At 43.6% G+C, this 14995-nt stretch overlaps 1 protein-coding gene across 17 annotated transcripts in view; it reads left to right on the forward strand.

The window, feature by feature from the left end:
- WNK1 (WNK lysine deficient protein kinase 1) overlaps positions 1-14587 on the forward strand; it is a 106229-nt gene extending 91642 nt beyond the window's left edge. For 7 of the 17 annotated variants that reach the window (XM_072039579.1, XM_027463441.3, XM_027463470.3 and 4 more), the window contains 8 exons: positions 909-988; positions 1501-2159; positions 3059-3261; positions 4123-4317; positions 5564-5656; positions 7957-7998; positions 11151-11338; positions 11639-14587. In XM_072039579.1, the coding sequence (XP_071895680.1) occupies positions 909-988; positions 1501-2159; positions 3059-3261; positions 4123-4317; positions 5564-5656; positions 7957-7998; positions 11151-11338; positions 11639-11953 (1775 nt within the window). In that variant the 3' untranslated portion in view covers positions 11954-14587. The remainder of the gene's footprint in view (positions 1-908; positions 989-1500; positions 2160-3058; positions 3262-4122; positions 4318-5563; positions 5657-7956; positions 7999-11150; positions 11339-11638) is intronic. The other 10 variants (XM_027463461.3, XM_072039604.1, XM_072039602.1 and 7 more) reach the window with 5 other exon arrangements.
- Positions 14588-14995: the final 408 nt, after the last annotated feature.

Genomic DNA, 14995 nt, shown 5'->3' on the forward strand with positions numbered 1-14995 from the left:
ACCCAAACTGCAAAAGTAGCCTGAGGCTTTCCAATCAGTATTCTCCTACTCATCTCAATTAAAAAACAAAACCAAAAAAACTTCATTTTTTAAAAAAAGAAACCACTAATGTGATACTAACATTATTTCTGGTTAATTTAGTAAATAATATTAAAATTGCATGTGCCTCACGTTTAATGACAAACCTTCAAAAGCTAATAAAAACAATAGTAAATAGTCCCATTATAGTATGCCGGTAGGTAACGATACCATAGAAGTCATTCTACTGCTAGAAAATGAATGTTTTTTGCCTGGTGAAGTTTAGATGGTGAAAGTAAACGAACTGGGAAGTTGCTGAATAAACACAGCAAGCTGTCCAATAGAATTAGTTTAAATATAGAATGCTATTTCTCAGCTTCTTTGTAACCTTATGCTGCCAGCGCAAACAACAATAAAATTAGGAGCCAACGTATAAGGATCCAGCTCTGCAGACTTCAGACTGCTTTGAGTAAATGTCGTTCGTAGCATTTCTTTAACGTACCATTTTTCTATTAAGAAATTATCTTCAGCATTTGAAATTTAGGTAGTCACTGTGGGTACTGAACTAAAAATAAGTGTGTTCTTATATAAATTTCAGTTGTTCTTGATTCTTTGGCTACTTCACATCCTTTTTAGAAATCAGTATGCTTTCTTACTGCAATCAGAAAGTGCACTTTTGGCAAGTTTACTGCACAGGGAAACTTCATAGAAAAATACTTAATATCAAAATGCAAATTTAAAATTCTGTATGGCAAAGCTGAGAAAAGAGATCAGGTTCCATGAATCCAAAAGCATGACGTAAATACTCAGCTGATAGTTGAGTTTGAAATGTTGAAGTGTAAATAGCTTGTTGCTAATTTTCTTCTCAATCCCATTCTCCTTTTTCTTAGCTTCAGCATCGTGTGGTGGAGAGAGCAGTGGCATGGCTGCTGCAGCAGGAGCTGGTGTTCTTAAGATGGGACGATTTCAGGTGGGAGATGTTAAACTGATGTAGTTGTTGGTATGGAATCCTCACTGAGCAGTTACTACCTAGTGCCAGCTCAGTGTGCCTCTTGGAAGGCTTTCCTATCGGGAGAAAATACCCATAATGAGCTTGTGATCGAAGGGTTTTGTGCAGATACTGTTCTTATTCTTGGCAGGGATTGCATTAGATTATAAAAAGTCTAGTTTGTGAATCCAGCGTTTCGTCATGTCAAGGATTAATTGCATATCTGTTGGCCTTGGCCTTTATGTGACGGAAGTCCTGACTGTGATGCAAGTCCCCTCTGAATCTGTTGGGATTTTGGGCAGTTAATCATCCAGCCTATCTAGAACTGCTATTTTGTGTGGTCATGTGTTACTAGAAGGGAAGAAGCTTGCTTTGTGGCATTCCGGGGAAACTAGTTATTTTTCCCCCCATATGATTATAAGTATTTAAGATAAATAAGAGCATCATGTTGAGGAAGAGCTAAGAAGATCTGTGTGATGACATTTCTGTTCTAGGTATCTGTGGCAGTGGATGATGTACTAAAAGAGAGTGACAAACCTGAAACTAAGCCGGTGCAATTTGAAACCACCTCCTCTGATTCTTCGCCTCTTTCTGGCAGTAGTCCAGAGAGTACACTGGTAAAGCAGGCTGGCAGTCGGAAAAGTGAGACTGTCACTGACTCTTCTGTGGATGTGGGAGGTGGTGTTCCTCAGCCAGTTCCTGTGCTGCAGTTGCCAGTAGATGTTGGTCAGCCAACGAAGGTTGGACGCTTTCAGGTAACAACAACAACGGATCAGGTGGGGCGCTTTTCAGTGTCAAAGACTCAGGACGAGGTCACCTGTGCAGAGAAAGAGCCAATGACTCTTCCTCTCTCCGTGGACTTGGAACAAGTTGCTTCTTCGGCCGCAGCTCCTAAGAAAGAGTTGGAGTTAAGGCAGTCCCCACATTTGAATGGTCCATCCTCTGAGCTGGAGGCCGCCTTCTTGAGTGGAATGGCTAAGGACGTGGATGACGGCTCAGGGAGCCCAGACTCTCTCCAGCCCATGGGGTCAAAGATCAGCCTCCCTGTTCAGAGCCTTAGCAACTCATTCAATTCTTCCTACATGAGCAGTGACAACGAGTCGGATATTGAAGATGAAGACTTGAAATTGGAACTCCGTCGATTACGGGAGAAGTAAGGCTTTGTTTTGTCTTGTGTGTGTATGAAACGTGTAGCAGATGATTAATATGAATATCTTTTCATGTCCTCTGGACTCTACTTTTCACAAAGAAAAAAGGTAGACTTCTTTAAAACACTAAACCTTTGCTAAACATCAGGTCCCATTGCTGGTGTTTATATGGAAAGTAAAATCCTTTAGCGGGAACTAACACGTTCCAAACAATGGGCACTTGCTATGCTTAATATTATAACCTGTAATCTTGTTGCATGTGTTTATATATAGATTGATTGCCACACTGGGTAAATCTATGCAGATGCATGGAAGTTTTTGCATAGGACTGAAATTCAGTAGTTAGTAGAAATATTGGTGTCACTTGAAAATGACACACAACTCGGCATTTCTAATATGCATTTCTGGTATTTGTTCTCCTTTTCCTGAATAATCCCTGTAGATTTAGAAGAAAAAACTCAGAAATCAAGGAATATGACCTCCTAATTTATATTGAAAGCTGGCTTTTTAGAACAGCTGGCAACTGCTCTGATCTGAAAAGAATGGTGCAATACAAATGTATGGCCTCCAAGGCCCATAAAATGAGTAATCTAACTGTTCCTGCAACATTTATGATGTATGGTTTGATCTTCTATGGTAGCTGTATGTTCTTGTTTGTACATCTGTTTATTCTGGTTTTATGATACAGCACTGGGAGCTTTGTATTGGAATTCTAGTCAGCGTTAAAGCACAATAGAAAAAGACAGGCCTTCTGCCGTATGCATTCAGTGGTTATTTGTGGAAGGGATTTATTTCCTCTGTTCTTGAACGTTAATGGAAGTTTGACCAAACAAACTGGGAAGTATTGTATGCACACATGCATACATTTTTTTTTTTTAAGTCATACTCTTTTGTTACTTGTCAGGCACCTTAAAGAGATCCAGGAGCTGCAGAGTCGCCAGAAGCAGGAGATTGAATCACTGTACACAAAATTAGGAAAGGTCCCGCCTGCAGTAATTATTCCCCCAGCTGCACCCCTTTCAGGAAGGAGAAGACGACCCACTAAAGGAAAAGGCAGCAAGTCCAGCCGTAGCAGTTCCCAGGGAAATAAGAGCCCTCAGCTATCAGGTAAGGCTTTCTACATTTTTTCTAGGTAAGATAGTACTGACATGGTGCTGTCTGTCACTTTCAGATGGATGTGATTTGTCCACCCCCTTCTCTCCTGTCTCTCCTTCTCCCACCAAGTTCCTCTGCTGTCTGGACTATGAAGTCTTATATTGCTTTTGCTAGTTGATAGTCTTGCTTGTAGCTTTTGCAATCTACTGAAACATACAGAAAGTATATCATGTAGTTTTGTAAGAGCAGTTATCAAATTGAGATTTTCTTTTTTATATTAGTGATATGTCTTTGGTTAAGAGGACTGGGAATCCCCCGTATCCAGAATGAAAAGTGTAAATAAGTGTAAATTTACTGTACCAGCGATTTTTTTTTTCACGAACTGTTGTTATTTTCTCCTGAAAATGATTTTGGAGAGTGGGACCAGTCTTGTCACTCATCTCCAGTCACAATTCTTTATACTTACCAAATTGAAAGTTTCAATTGTCAAGGCTTCCTTTCTCATTAAAACAGTATTTATAATAAATTGGAAAATAGTTCTGTGACAGTTGTCAGATCCTTGCTGCGTAATTGTATACGTCCCTCAAATCCTGTAGCACTGAGTAAACAGCATTGGAGGGCCGGCCCCATGTCAAAACTGCTGTAGTCCCTGCACCTCTCTCTCTCTGGGAGTGTCATGCTTGTCCAGATGGTGATATCCTTCCCCCCACAACCTGTCCCTGCTTTTCTTTCTGCATTACTAACAAAATAGCTCACTCATACTTTCCTCTGTTGTTTCTTTTTTCCTCTCACTTGGAAACAATGACAAAAGCTTAGAAAATGACTTGACGAAACTGAAATATTCAGTGTGTTTTGCCTTTGTTCTTCCTATAGGCAATCTATCCGCTCAGAGTGCACCATCAGTCTTACCCCCACAGCAAACTCTTCATCCTCCTGGTAGCGTGCCAGAGACTGGACAGAACCATCTGTTACAGCCCCTCAAACCTTCACCTTCTAGCGAAAATCTCTACTCTGCCTTTACCAGTGACGGTGCCCTTTCGGTACCAAGCCTTTCTGCACCAGGCCAAGGTAAGACTTCAAACGGACTTAGCATCCAGTCTTGCACCTTTGCTGCTGGTGAGAGAATGGTCAGCTTGATGACACTTGGTATTTAATACATATTGTGAAACAGACAGGGAATTTAACCCATATGCATGGACACTGATGACTTTTTTTTTGCAACTAATTTTCTAGCTTCTCACATAAGTAAGGCATGTTGAGAGTGTTGAGGTAGTGAATATATAGCATATGGCCCCATCTGCCCTAATGAAAACACTAAGAAGGACACAAAGAATGCAGTGTGGTGGCAGCAAGCAATATTCTTCTGACCTGGGGGAAAAGGTGTTGGCTGGAAGGATGAGGAGGAGACAGATGAGAAGGAGCTGGGGGGGAGGTGTGTGCAAATGTGAAGTGAGACTGAGGAAGGGGCAGAACAGCTTTGGTGTTAAGAGATGATTGAAATGGTAGGAAACTTAAGAAGACTTAGTCCTTTTAGATTTAACTGCTTTGGCTGTTTCTGTTAACGATAAAAGAAATAAAAAGAAAGAGGCCCATATTGTGCATTAAGGGTTAGAGATATGCTGGATAAGAGTGTAGGAATAAAAAATTGTTAATTTTACTCAAGTTGAGAATGGCTTGTAATTAGTTAGTATGTTATCAAAGCATTTCTCACTCAGCCCTGATTTATTTGGGAAGGTTTTTTTTTCCTTGCCACTCATTAAGGGGATTCTTTTACTTCTGTGAACTTAGTTGCTCCCATTTTTTCTGCTCCCATTTTTTATTATCTTACTGAAAAGCTTTACCATAGACTGATTGAATGCATCAAATCAAATGACTTTTTCTTGAAATTGGAGAAGTACAAATGGAAAACAGAAATGAACTTTTTGGAAGAATTTTCTCTAGAGATTTTTTTTAATGAACTGTTTCAAGTGTTTTGGAGCTACTTTCATCTCCCTCCATCCAGAGTTGTACAGTATCTTTTACAGTTAGATAAGTTTGCTGGCATTTGGCTTTCCTATTGATTGAAACCCTATTGTTGGGTTATGTACTGGAGATTAACCCAGCAAACTTGGCCTAATGTCTGCAGCTGTTGAAGGCAAGTCTCTCCACTCCGTATGTTGTCTGTGTACTCTTTGGTCCACTCTTTTGAGGCTTATTCTTGTGTGCCATGTTAATGCATTTCACCCTTCCAACCTCAAGTTGCTAACATCTTGTAGTGGTGTTCTGTCTCTTCTCCTCTCCTTCCTCTGTTCTTCCCGTTTTTGTTTTCTCACAGGCTGTGCGAAGTTTAACTGTGCATCTGAGAGAGTGACCTTCAAGCCTGGTGGCAGGAGGACCCGATTTCTGAGTACGCCCTGCTTGGCTCTTTGTGTGTAACACCTTTACTCCTTCCTTGTCTGTTTTTTTTTTTTGTTTCGTCTTTTTGTTTTCTTCTGCTGCCTGGATCTGTTTCATGCAGCCCATCCTCATCTGCCACCTTGTATTCCCTCCCATTCCATGGCACAGCTGAGCTGCTCTTAGCACGCCATTAGAAGTTTGGGTTCTCACCTCAGGTGTTCTCTTGTTAAACCCAGAACAACAAACACTGATTTCTCCAAGCTTTGGTGGAAACTTTTCTGGGCAGTTCAGTGAGATACCAGAAATCAGGGTTAGCTTGCAAGACATTGGTGCCTGGGCCTTTTGTTCTGGCCTGCTTAGTAATTATGTTTCAGCATATATTAGCTGACATAAGACTTGGAGGGGAAGCACTCTTTCTAGTGGGACACAGAGGAAGGTTTGTTTTCCAAATTATTCCTTTGTTGGGCACTATTATAACTGATCGCAGGAGGGCTGTGTTGTCTTCCTCCAGTGGTGTGCTTGCTGTGCAAGCTGGGTGTTCCTGCATGCTGTCAGCACTAGTGCTGATTGCAGTGCAGAGCATTGATGCCACCTGTAGGCAGTTAGCAGTGACTTCTTGTGTTCATTAGCAGATGGATAGCTAAAGATTGAAGTGCTGAGGGTTTTAAAAATATTCATAGGATATTTCCAGGCACACTTGGATGAGCCCCAGATTTAGAAGTTCTTACTGTGAATTGGAGACAGACTAAATATGACACAAATAGCAGTAAAGGTGGGGAAATAGCCAACGTCAGACATCCTGTCAACACTCACAAGTTATCTTGCAGCTTTTTCAAAATCCTTTTGCTTGTGCTTACGTTAGGCCAGATTAAAACGAGAGCCTCAAACTTCTGATGTGATTTTCTGAAGTAAGGCCATGCTTGAGCTGAGGCTGCTGATGTGATGCTTTTGATGGGGAGTGCTGTGACATCTCCCTTGCTGCTTCTGCAGACCCGACTTTTCGAATGCTCTGACATTTATTTCCCACCCTCTGGAATGACTTGGTGTGAGAAAGCTTTAAGTGCTGAACAGAGACCTTCAGTTGCTGCACTGCACGACGGTACCATGCACCTGTAGCATCTGTCTCGATGCAGTTGGCAGCCAGAGAACCGTGTGCAGGAATTCGACCTGGCCTTCTGCAGAGACAGCTGCAATACAACCAACTCAGTCCTTTGAGACAGGAGTGAGTCAGAGGGAGGGGAGATTTTTTCCTGGCTGCTGAGTTTTGCAATTACACCTCTAGCCCACTGCATTGGATTTTAGGTACATTACTGTGCAGGTGTGCAGTAACTAACATCTGTAATCCAAAGACTTATGGCTCCTTTCTTAGAAGGAGTGGAATGCTTACCAAAGCCAGCTGTTTAAAATTCTCTGGTTTGGCCTGTCCTTTTTGGGGTAGGGAGTATAAAGTATAAAGAGTATAAAGAATGACCATTCTACTTCTGGACTTGATAGTGAACTGACTATATTAGTGTCATATGCCTACGAGGCCTTGGCTTGCTGCAAATTGCACATCATCTGGCTAGAAGAGTACTTCGGCATGTATATCCCTTGCCTGTGGGACTGGTGCTAAGGGAAATGGGTTCCTTTTGAAAAGCATTTTGTAGCTGTCCTGTAAAAGCAGGTAATACTTGTAAAGGTATGGCACAGCTTGGCCTGGCTCCCGGCTTCTTACAAGTTGCTTGCTTCCCGGAGTCTTGTCCTTGAAATGCTATTGCAGACTGTCTTGGAGAGTGACAACTGGAAAAGATGCTGGGTTAAAATCAGCAGTGTTGAGGAAACAGTGCGGTAATTGATGCTTTTCACTGTGCAGCTGGAGAAACAGAGCGGTACAGCTTGGCAGGGAAAGTCTGAACTGCTCCATGGAGCTGGGAAGACTTGGGGAAATAGGGTGACAAACTATGAAAGCACTTGGCCTATCAAATTCTGCTCGTTTTGTGACACGGTTGAACTTGAGAGCTGTGAAACGCTTTCTATGTCCTGAAAAAAATAGAAGATGAACTTGTTTTTCCTTTTGTGATAACAATGCTGCTTCCTGCCATTCTTCACTATTTTGGGAATTCTGAAGGATAAAGGCAGGAGGCTGAACCATTTCTTTCTCCGAAAGTACAACTGATAAAACTGTCAGACCAGCCTTTGGATTTGTTCCTAGAATGTCCCAGTGGTAACATAAAGAGCCACGCTGTGCTGCGTCCTCTGTTTCTCCCCAAGCTTTTTGTACTGTTTGCTGATACTAAACACTTCTCACTGTTTCTCTTATCTTTAACAAATGACTCTCTCTTTGTGCTTCAGGGAAGATGGTGAAAAAAGTCTGTCCTTGCAACCAGCTCTGTAGTAATTATCTTATTTCTGTTATCTCCAATTCCTGATTGTGAAGCTGTTCATTGGCTTTTTCTGGTCACCGAAGCCTTACCTCCCTGACTCTGTCTCCAGCACAGCATCTGTCTGTCTCTGTTGTGCCCTCTAATGTCTACTCTGTTGTTAGCATATTTATACAGCGTGGCTGTTACTGCTGCAGGAAGGTGGAGGCGGGCAGAGCCTCACCTTCACTGCGGAGCTCTTTGCTCACTGCTAATGACAGCGAATCGAGCATCAGGGGCAGCAGCTCACTGTGATGTGCTAAAACCGTACCTTTGAGCAGCTGGCCTGCTTGCCTCTCTGCTGGGTTCTGCCACCTCGGTGACAGCTCCAATTGCAGAGACTCCTGCAGCATTTTAAGAGTGAGAGCGAGCCATCAGACCCAGATCTCCGGTCTGTGTCTGAAAGTAAGAGATGTTGAGAAAAGCCTGGATGTGGTTGTGCTATTTCAGATTTTGAAGGTGCCTTTTTCACTGCTGGCTTATGGGGAGATTAAAAAAAAATAAAAAGAGCGGAATAAAGGCATTGTAGGTAGCAGGCCGGAGAGGGAGAAGCCTTTTCACTTCTGATCACTCAACCTCAGAGCAGAACTGGGGACGGCTGCTGTGACCGAGCAGGAATGCGGGGGGCTCTTCCCATTGAACACTACAACTTGAAACACTTCCTTTTCAGACTCTTCTGGATGGCAGCTTCAGTAGGTGGTGAATACATCAGAGCTAAAATGTGTAATTCCCAAGAGGGAAGTTTTAAAATTGATGCTGTGGGAGCTGCAGTAATTTTATAGCTTGCCCCTAATGGTACGGGCTGGTCTGCTTCACATTGCGACCTGGGGCTGCAGCTCCAAAACAAAATCATTCTGTAGACAAGGCTCTCGTTGCCTCTCACCTTTCCCACCTGCCTTAAACCCTGAACCAAACCCTAAACCAATCCATTCCAAAGCCCCTGAGGTTCTCTAAAAAATTTCTCACATTTTCAGATGAATGCACTGTGTTATATTCCTTGAATAATTCTATTCTTCCTGTGGCCTGAAGAAGCTCCTCAGCTTAGGGCCTAGGCTGTAAGCTGGATGCTTACTGATCACAGCAGAAATGTGAGATACCAAACCCAGATATTGGCCATCACGAAGAGTGTGAGAGTGAGTGTGTCAAGCTCTGCATGAACCCTCGTGGTGGAATGTGGTTGTTACTGGTTTTGATGCCTCCTCTTGAGTACCTCTGTCGGTTTTGCTTGTTTTGTCTATAATTTCACCTTTTGTGTCATAGTTCTGATGAAATAATTGTATTCTGAGCACTCTCCGTGCACTGCATGCTTCAGGGTCTTGTTATTTTGTTGTAGATTTTTCTTTACTGCCTTACAGTGAATTTCTGTTACTCGTTCATCTGAGCTGCAGCTGCACGCCCTGGTCAGGAAACCTAACACTTTCCTTCCCGCGGGTACTGGTGCATGTGTCTGCCTGCCTGTGCCCGGGAGTGCCCATGCTCGAGTTGGAACTGGTGGGAGGGATGCGGATCCTTCCCTCTTCAGCACCACTAGAGGCAGTAACACTTTGCTTAATTGTCCTGCGTAGTAAGTACCTCACCTTCCTGATCCACTCCTCAACGTGAAGCATTCCTGCAGGGGTTTGGAGCCAGTTCTCGCTTTGGTACCGTGGTTGCGAGCAATGGGGCTGGTGGCCAGGTGGAGGTGGGTTAGCTGTCAGGCGGGAGACAGGGACTCTTATTTGGCCCTTACAACACAGAGGTGATTTGCATTGCTGGGGATTTCGTGCTCCGATTTTAATCAGTTTTCTTCAGAAATCCTGCCATACACTCAAGTTTTTTTAGACTTGCCAGTTGCAGTCTTCAGAGCAAGTCAGTAGAAAGGTTTGAGGAGCTTTGAGAACCAAGACCAAGCAGGTGAGGGGGTGTGCACCGCGATGGCAGGATGCTTATTTTTGATGCTTTAATTGGTTTTGTACTAAATAGGTTTGAGAAATCTAGATTACTTCTGCCTTTACTGTGTCCTTCAGAAAAAAACACAAAAACAAAAACAAAAACCACAACTATAGGCCTAGTGGTTAACCATCATTTCCACATCTGTAAGTGAAGACACTGTGCAGTACCACTAGGAATTCAGAAAGCTTCCTTGATGGTATACGGCTTTGATTACCATTTTGGTAGCTGTCTTTGGAAAGCTCAAACTTGAGTGAAGTTGCTTTTTTACAAGAGAGGGGTAGGGCAGGGAGGCTATCCAAAACAACGCTTTGTGATGTTTTCTACAGGCTGCTGTTCAGCAAGCTTTGTAGCAGAACCAAGCCCTGGTATTTCTGTGAAGGTTTCTCTTTGTCTTCTTGCGGTCAGCCCAGTGAACAGAAAAACTTTTCACAGCAGGGCCAAGGAACAATTCTCATTTCTGCCTTCTTTAAGCTGTATTAGTCATTTGCATCTGAAATGCTTGTTCTTCTGACATAGGAAATGTGGACATAATGGCAAAGAAATGCCTTCAGAGGCAAAAAGCAATATTTAATGCAGCGCAGGCTTCCCATGCCGATCCTGGCTCTTTGGTGAATGCAGACAGTCCCATCTGGTTATTCTCAAGAACAGAAGTATGGCAGCTATTGGGAACAACAGTTGCTGTTTCTCACTGTGGCTTTTTTGTGTAATCTGGGTGAATTTTTCCTCTTCATTTTACGTAGTGGAGATAATTTTCTACAGAGCAGCTGGCTATGCTGATTGTACTGCTCCTTGTTCAGCATCCAGCATTGTGTCCTCCAAGGTGGCGTTGACTTGTGCTGATAGTGGTTGCTGCTGATTAAAGGGCATAGGATGAGAGAATGATGTGATTTCTGTCATTTGGTGCCAAAATCTAATCTTCTTTTTCTTCTGCAAAGACCTAGAGGCTGCTACCATTCCCCTCTTAAGATGACTACTTGCAGCTCTTCTTGAAAAGCAACCATACCCATGAAACAGATGTGCCTGTAGGAGTCCTTGTAGTTCCTACTTCAGCGTGCCTTGGAATTGAAATGTAGACTTGATCTGCATGGCATTTTAACTGGCTCTCTATTGTTGTACCACTGCCACAATTATTACATTTACTAGAGGAAGGTGATCTTTAACCTGAGTTTTGACTCCTGTTTCTTGTACTTCTAGGGACCAGTAGCACTAACACAGTCGGGGCGACAGTCAACAGCCAAGCACCCCAGTCTCAGCCCACTGCTATTGCCTCTAGCCGAAAAGGGACTTTCACAGATGACCTGCACAAGCTGGTAGATAACTGGGCCCGAGATGCCATGAACCTGTCTGGCAAGAAAGTTGGCAAAGGGCATAGCAACTATGAGGTAAGATTTAACCCAAGATGTAACGTTTATAAGAAGAAACTGTCAACTGTCACTGCTGTCTCATTAGTGTGTCAAACAGAGTATGGTTGCCACGTAGCATGGACAACTGTGCCTCAAAAATGTTGGGTATATCTTTTCTGTGCAGCATTTTATTACATGCTGTGAAAGGGAAGGGGGTTAACTGAAGAGTAAAGCCATAGTGTGTCCTTGCAAACATCCATCTGGAAGGGCCCGTGGGCTGAAGGGATAGCCTGTGGATTTTAAGCAGCTGTGTAACTCAAGGGTTGGATTTTCTTTCAGGGCCCTGGAATGGCAAGAAAATTCTCGGCTCCAGGTCAGCTCTGTATCTCTATGACATCTTCCCTGGGTGCTACGCCCATCTCTGCAGCATCAGCTACCTCTTTAGGTCCCTTCACGAAGGCCATGTGCCCTCCGCAGCAGTATGGTTATCCGGCCGCGTCCTTCACCGCTCCGTGGAGCGGGACGGGTGGTCCAGCACAGCAGCCACTTGGCCAGTTCCAGCCCGTAGGTGCCGCATCTTTGCAAAGCTTCAACATCAGCAGTTTGCAGAAATCGATCAGCAACCCTCCAGGCTCCAACCTGCGGACCACTTAGCCGCGCTCGGACACCGTGCTGGCCAGACCTCGGGACAGGACATGGGGAGGGAGACGGGGCCCTGTATCAGCTCCTAGTGCTGCAATGAACTGGTGGCTTGCCAGACTGGGAATGATTTTCTCTTTTCCAACCATTGCTGTTAACTATGTAAAGGGGGTTTCCCCACACGCTTGCAAGGGGGAGGAGGATGATCAGCATCCTTACGATGGGACAGTTCATTTGACTCGAGGGGTCCCGCTCTTGTGTGGAGCGAGAGCTGTGAAGATCAGTTCTGGGTCAGTTAACGCAGTCTTGCTGTAAAATTTCTCTCTGGTTTGAGGCTGAATCCACGCGTGTTGAGATTGGGAGAGTTGAATCCTAGCATGAGGCTTTAGCACACTTCTCCTCTCTCCCTGAAGAACCAAGACCAGGAGAAAAGCTGTCCAAATCCCCCTCCTCTCCCTCTCCCCAGTCAATTGTATTTGGCTCCAGAATGGTGGGGCACATGAATGGACTTGCAGTGCAGCCCGTGCTTGATAGGTCATTACTGCTTTAAGTAAGATATTAACAGCTTTGACTGCAGCATTAGAGCAATTTAAATTGTTTAAAAATTTTAAAAGTTCCCTGCGGACATGTACTTACCATCAGTTTTGATGTGGAAACACTGTGATATATAAATGTTGTTGGACAACAGTAGTTTAAAAATGAGTGGAATATAGAGGGTTAAAAAAGTTAAAAAGAAAAAAATGGGAAAAAAAGCTAGCTATATCCTTATACTTATTGGAGACACTTTAACTTTTTCCTTTGTATTTTCATTGTATTAGATAAATAAATGTGAATGTAAAATTGTATAAATTAATGTACTTGAATACTTGTCTGTTCTCCCAGTATGCTTGCTGGATATTTTAGTGCCTTGGACTTCTCTTGCTTCTGCAGTTAGCATCGTCTTCCCAGCAGACCCCGAGGCGGACGGAGGGCAAGTTCAGAGAAGGATGGATGGATTACTGGTACCTAGAGACCGGGACATTGCAGTTTTCTTAGTGATACCGTTGCTGTTTAGAGTAGGTGCGTGGAGGGCGAAGTCATTGAGGCAGGGGATTGGAACAAGGTGCCGCGTGTGGGGGAAACTTGTCCGAGGGGTGATCTGAAGTTGCTGGTGTGATGAGGGCCAGGTGGGGGTGGGACAGAGGGTTGCGGGTGACGCCAAATTGAGACTAACCAATATTGTCTACAGAGGCAGGAGGTCTGGATCAGAAATGGAGAGGCTGAGGAGAACGTGTGTCTATGGGAAAGGTCCGATTTCAGATGCAGTTTGACTCCACCTGCGAAGTGGTGAAGATGTTTGGTCAGGATGTGGTTTGAGGGAGAGGTGCCATTGCTCGTTGGCATGGGCTTGTCTGCTGGGATTGCTTTTCTTCCTTTTTTTTTTTTTTTTTTTTTTTAAATCCATTTAAGCCAGGAATAAACTGTCCTGGTGCAACGTCCATTGCCGGCAATGGATGCACTTGAAACAGCCGGCATCAAGAAGTTTCCTCAGTCTCATTTTGGAGGATTTATCATTTTGTTCACTCTAACAAATTCCAAGCTGGTACCAGGACTGTAGCTAACCGTCACCTCTTAGTAACTGTACTGTACCTTCTGCTTTGTTCATTTTCCCTTTTCATATTTAAAAATACTGGTTTCCTCTTCAAAGTAAAAATAATACCAGCCAGTATTTACGTAGTGCTGCAAAAAGCTGTGAAGGATCAGAGTTCTGCTTCCCGGTACTTGGGAGTAGCTCAGTGGTATCCTGGAAGGTGGTGCATCAAGGAGATGTTACTTGCCTGATTATTTTTTTTTTCCCTGAGTGCTGTTCCCCCGTGGAGCCTTAATAGGGAGTTTTTTTCTGTCTGTGGATGTTCTCGCTTTTATTTTTACAAAGAAACACGCAAGATCCATTCCTTTCCTGTCACTTTTTTTTTTTTTTTTTACAGCAGTTTTGGCAGCAAGGGCATGTACAAGGTGGAGAGGAATGCCTGAGGGTGAAAGCCAGTGGCAAGGAGGCTGGGCTCCGAGTTCCTTAGGTTCGGGGGTTTATTCTTTGTAACTAAAGTGCAGACTGGAGCTACAGGAGAGGAGGCTCAAGGCTCACGGTGTGAGTGTGGTGGAAAGGGGGGCAGAAAACAGGGGTTCCTGCTGCTGAAGTTGAAGAGCAAACCTCTGCTCTTTGGTCTGACGGGATGCAGAGGTTTCCTGAATACACCCAGTGTGAGGGGAGAGGTGTGCTGGAGGAAAAGGAGCAGTTTTGCAAACCCGCGGCAGTAATGAAACAAGGGGAATATTCATGACAGGGGAAGTAATCAGCTGAACGCAGCACGTGGTTATTTAATTTTGATCTAATACGTTTGAGGTCGTTTTCACTTCATGTTATGCAAGAACTGGTTTTATTTACCATTGATTCCCCCTTCCCCTCCTGTGGATGAATAACTGAAGTCTAGAGGAATAAACTAATGCTACTGAACTGTTAAATTATTTTGTTTAATATTACACTTTGAGTATCTTTTTCCACATAAAATCTGTTTCTGAATTACAAGCGTTTTCTTTACATTATTTAACAATGTACACTGTAAAAAAATAATAAAAAAAAATAAAAAAAATAAAAAGAATTGAAACTTTGGGCTTCCCTGGCCGTAGTAGTTAGTTGTATATTTTGCACTAAACCCAGGCACTGCGCTTTTGTACGACTGCGCTTTGTGCTGCCGTTTGTTACCTTTGTAGAGTATCAAAGTCATTGAAATAATCCCAACCTGCTTTTGCTGAGCGCGGGTTTTCTTGCAGAACAGCAGGTTCCAACCTTTCCTTCCTGCTCCGGGAGTGATGGAACTGTTAGCCAGTTCGTCGCAGGAAAGTGCAAGAAACCCATTCCAAGGAGACCCTTAACATCTCAAAAGCAGCAGTCAGTGAGCCTTGGACCTTCTGATAAAATTCTCTGGAACAAGGTACTGCAAAGAGCCATTCACAGAATGAGTCTTTAAGAGAGGAGGAGTCCCAGAGGTGAAGGAAGAGGGAGGGAGAAGGTGTGCA

This window comes from Anas platyrhynchos, chromosome 1 (assembly GCF_047663525.1).
Source record: "Anas platyrhynchos isolate ZD024472 breed Pekin duck chromosome 1, IASCAAS_PekinDuck_T2T, whole genome shotgun sequence".
Taxonomy (NCBI): domain Eukaryota; kingdom Metazoa; phylum Chordata; class Aves; order Anseriformes; family Anatidae; genus Anas; species Anas platyrhynchos.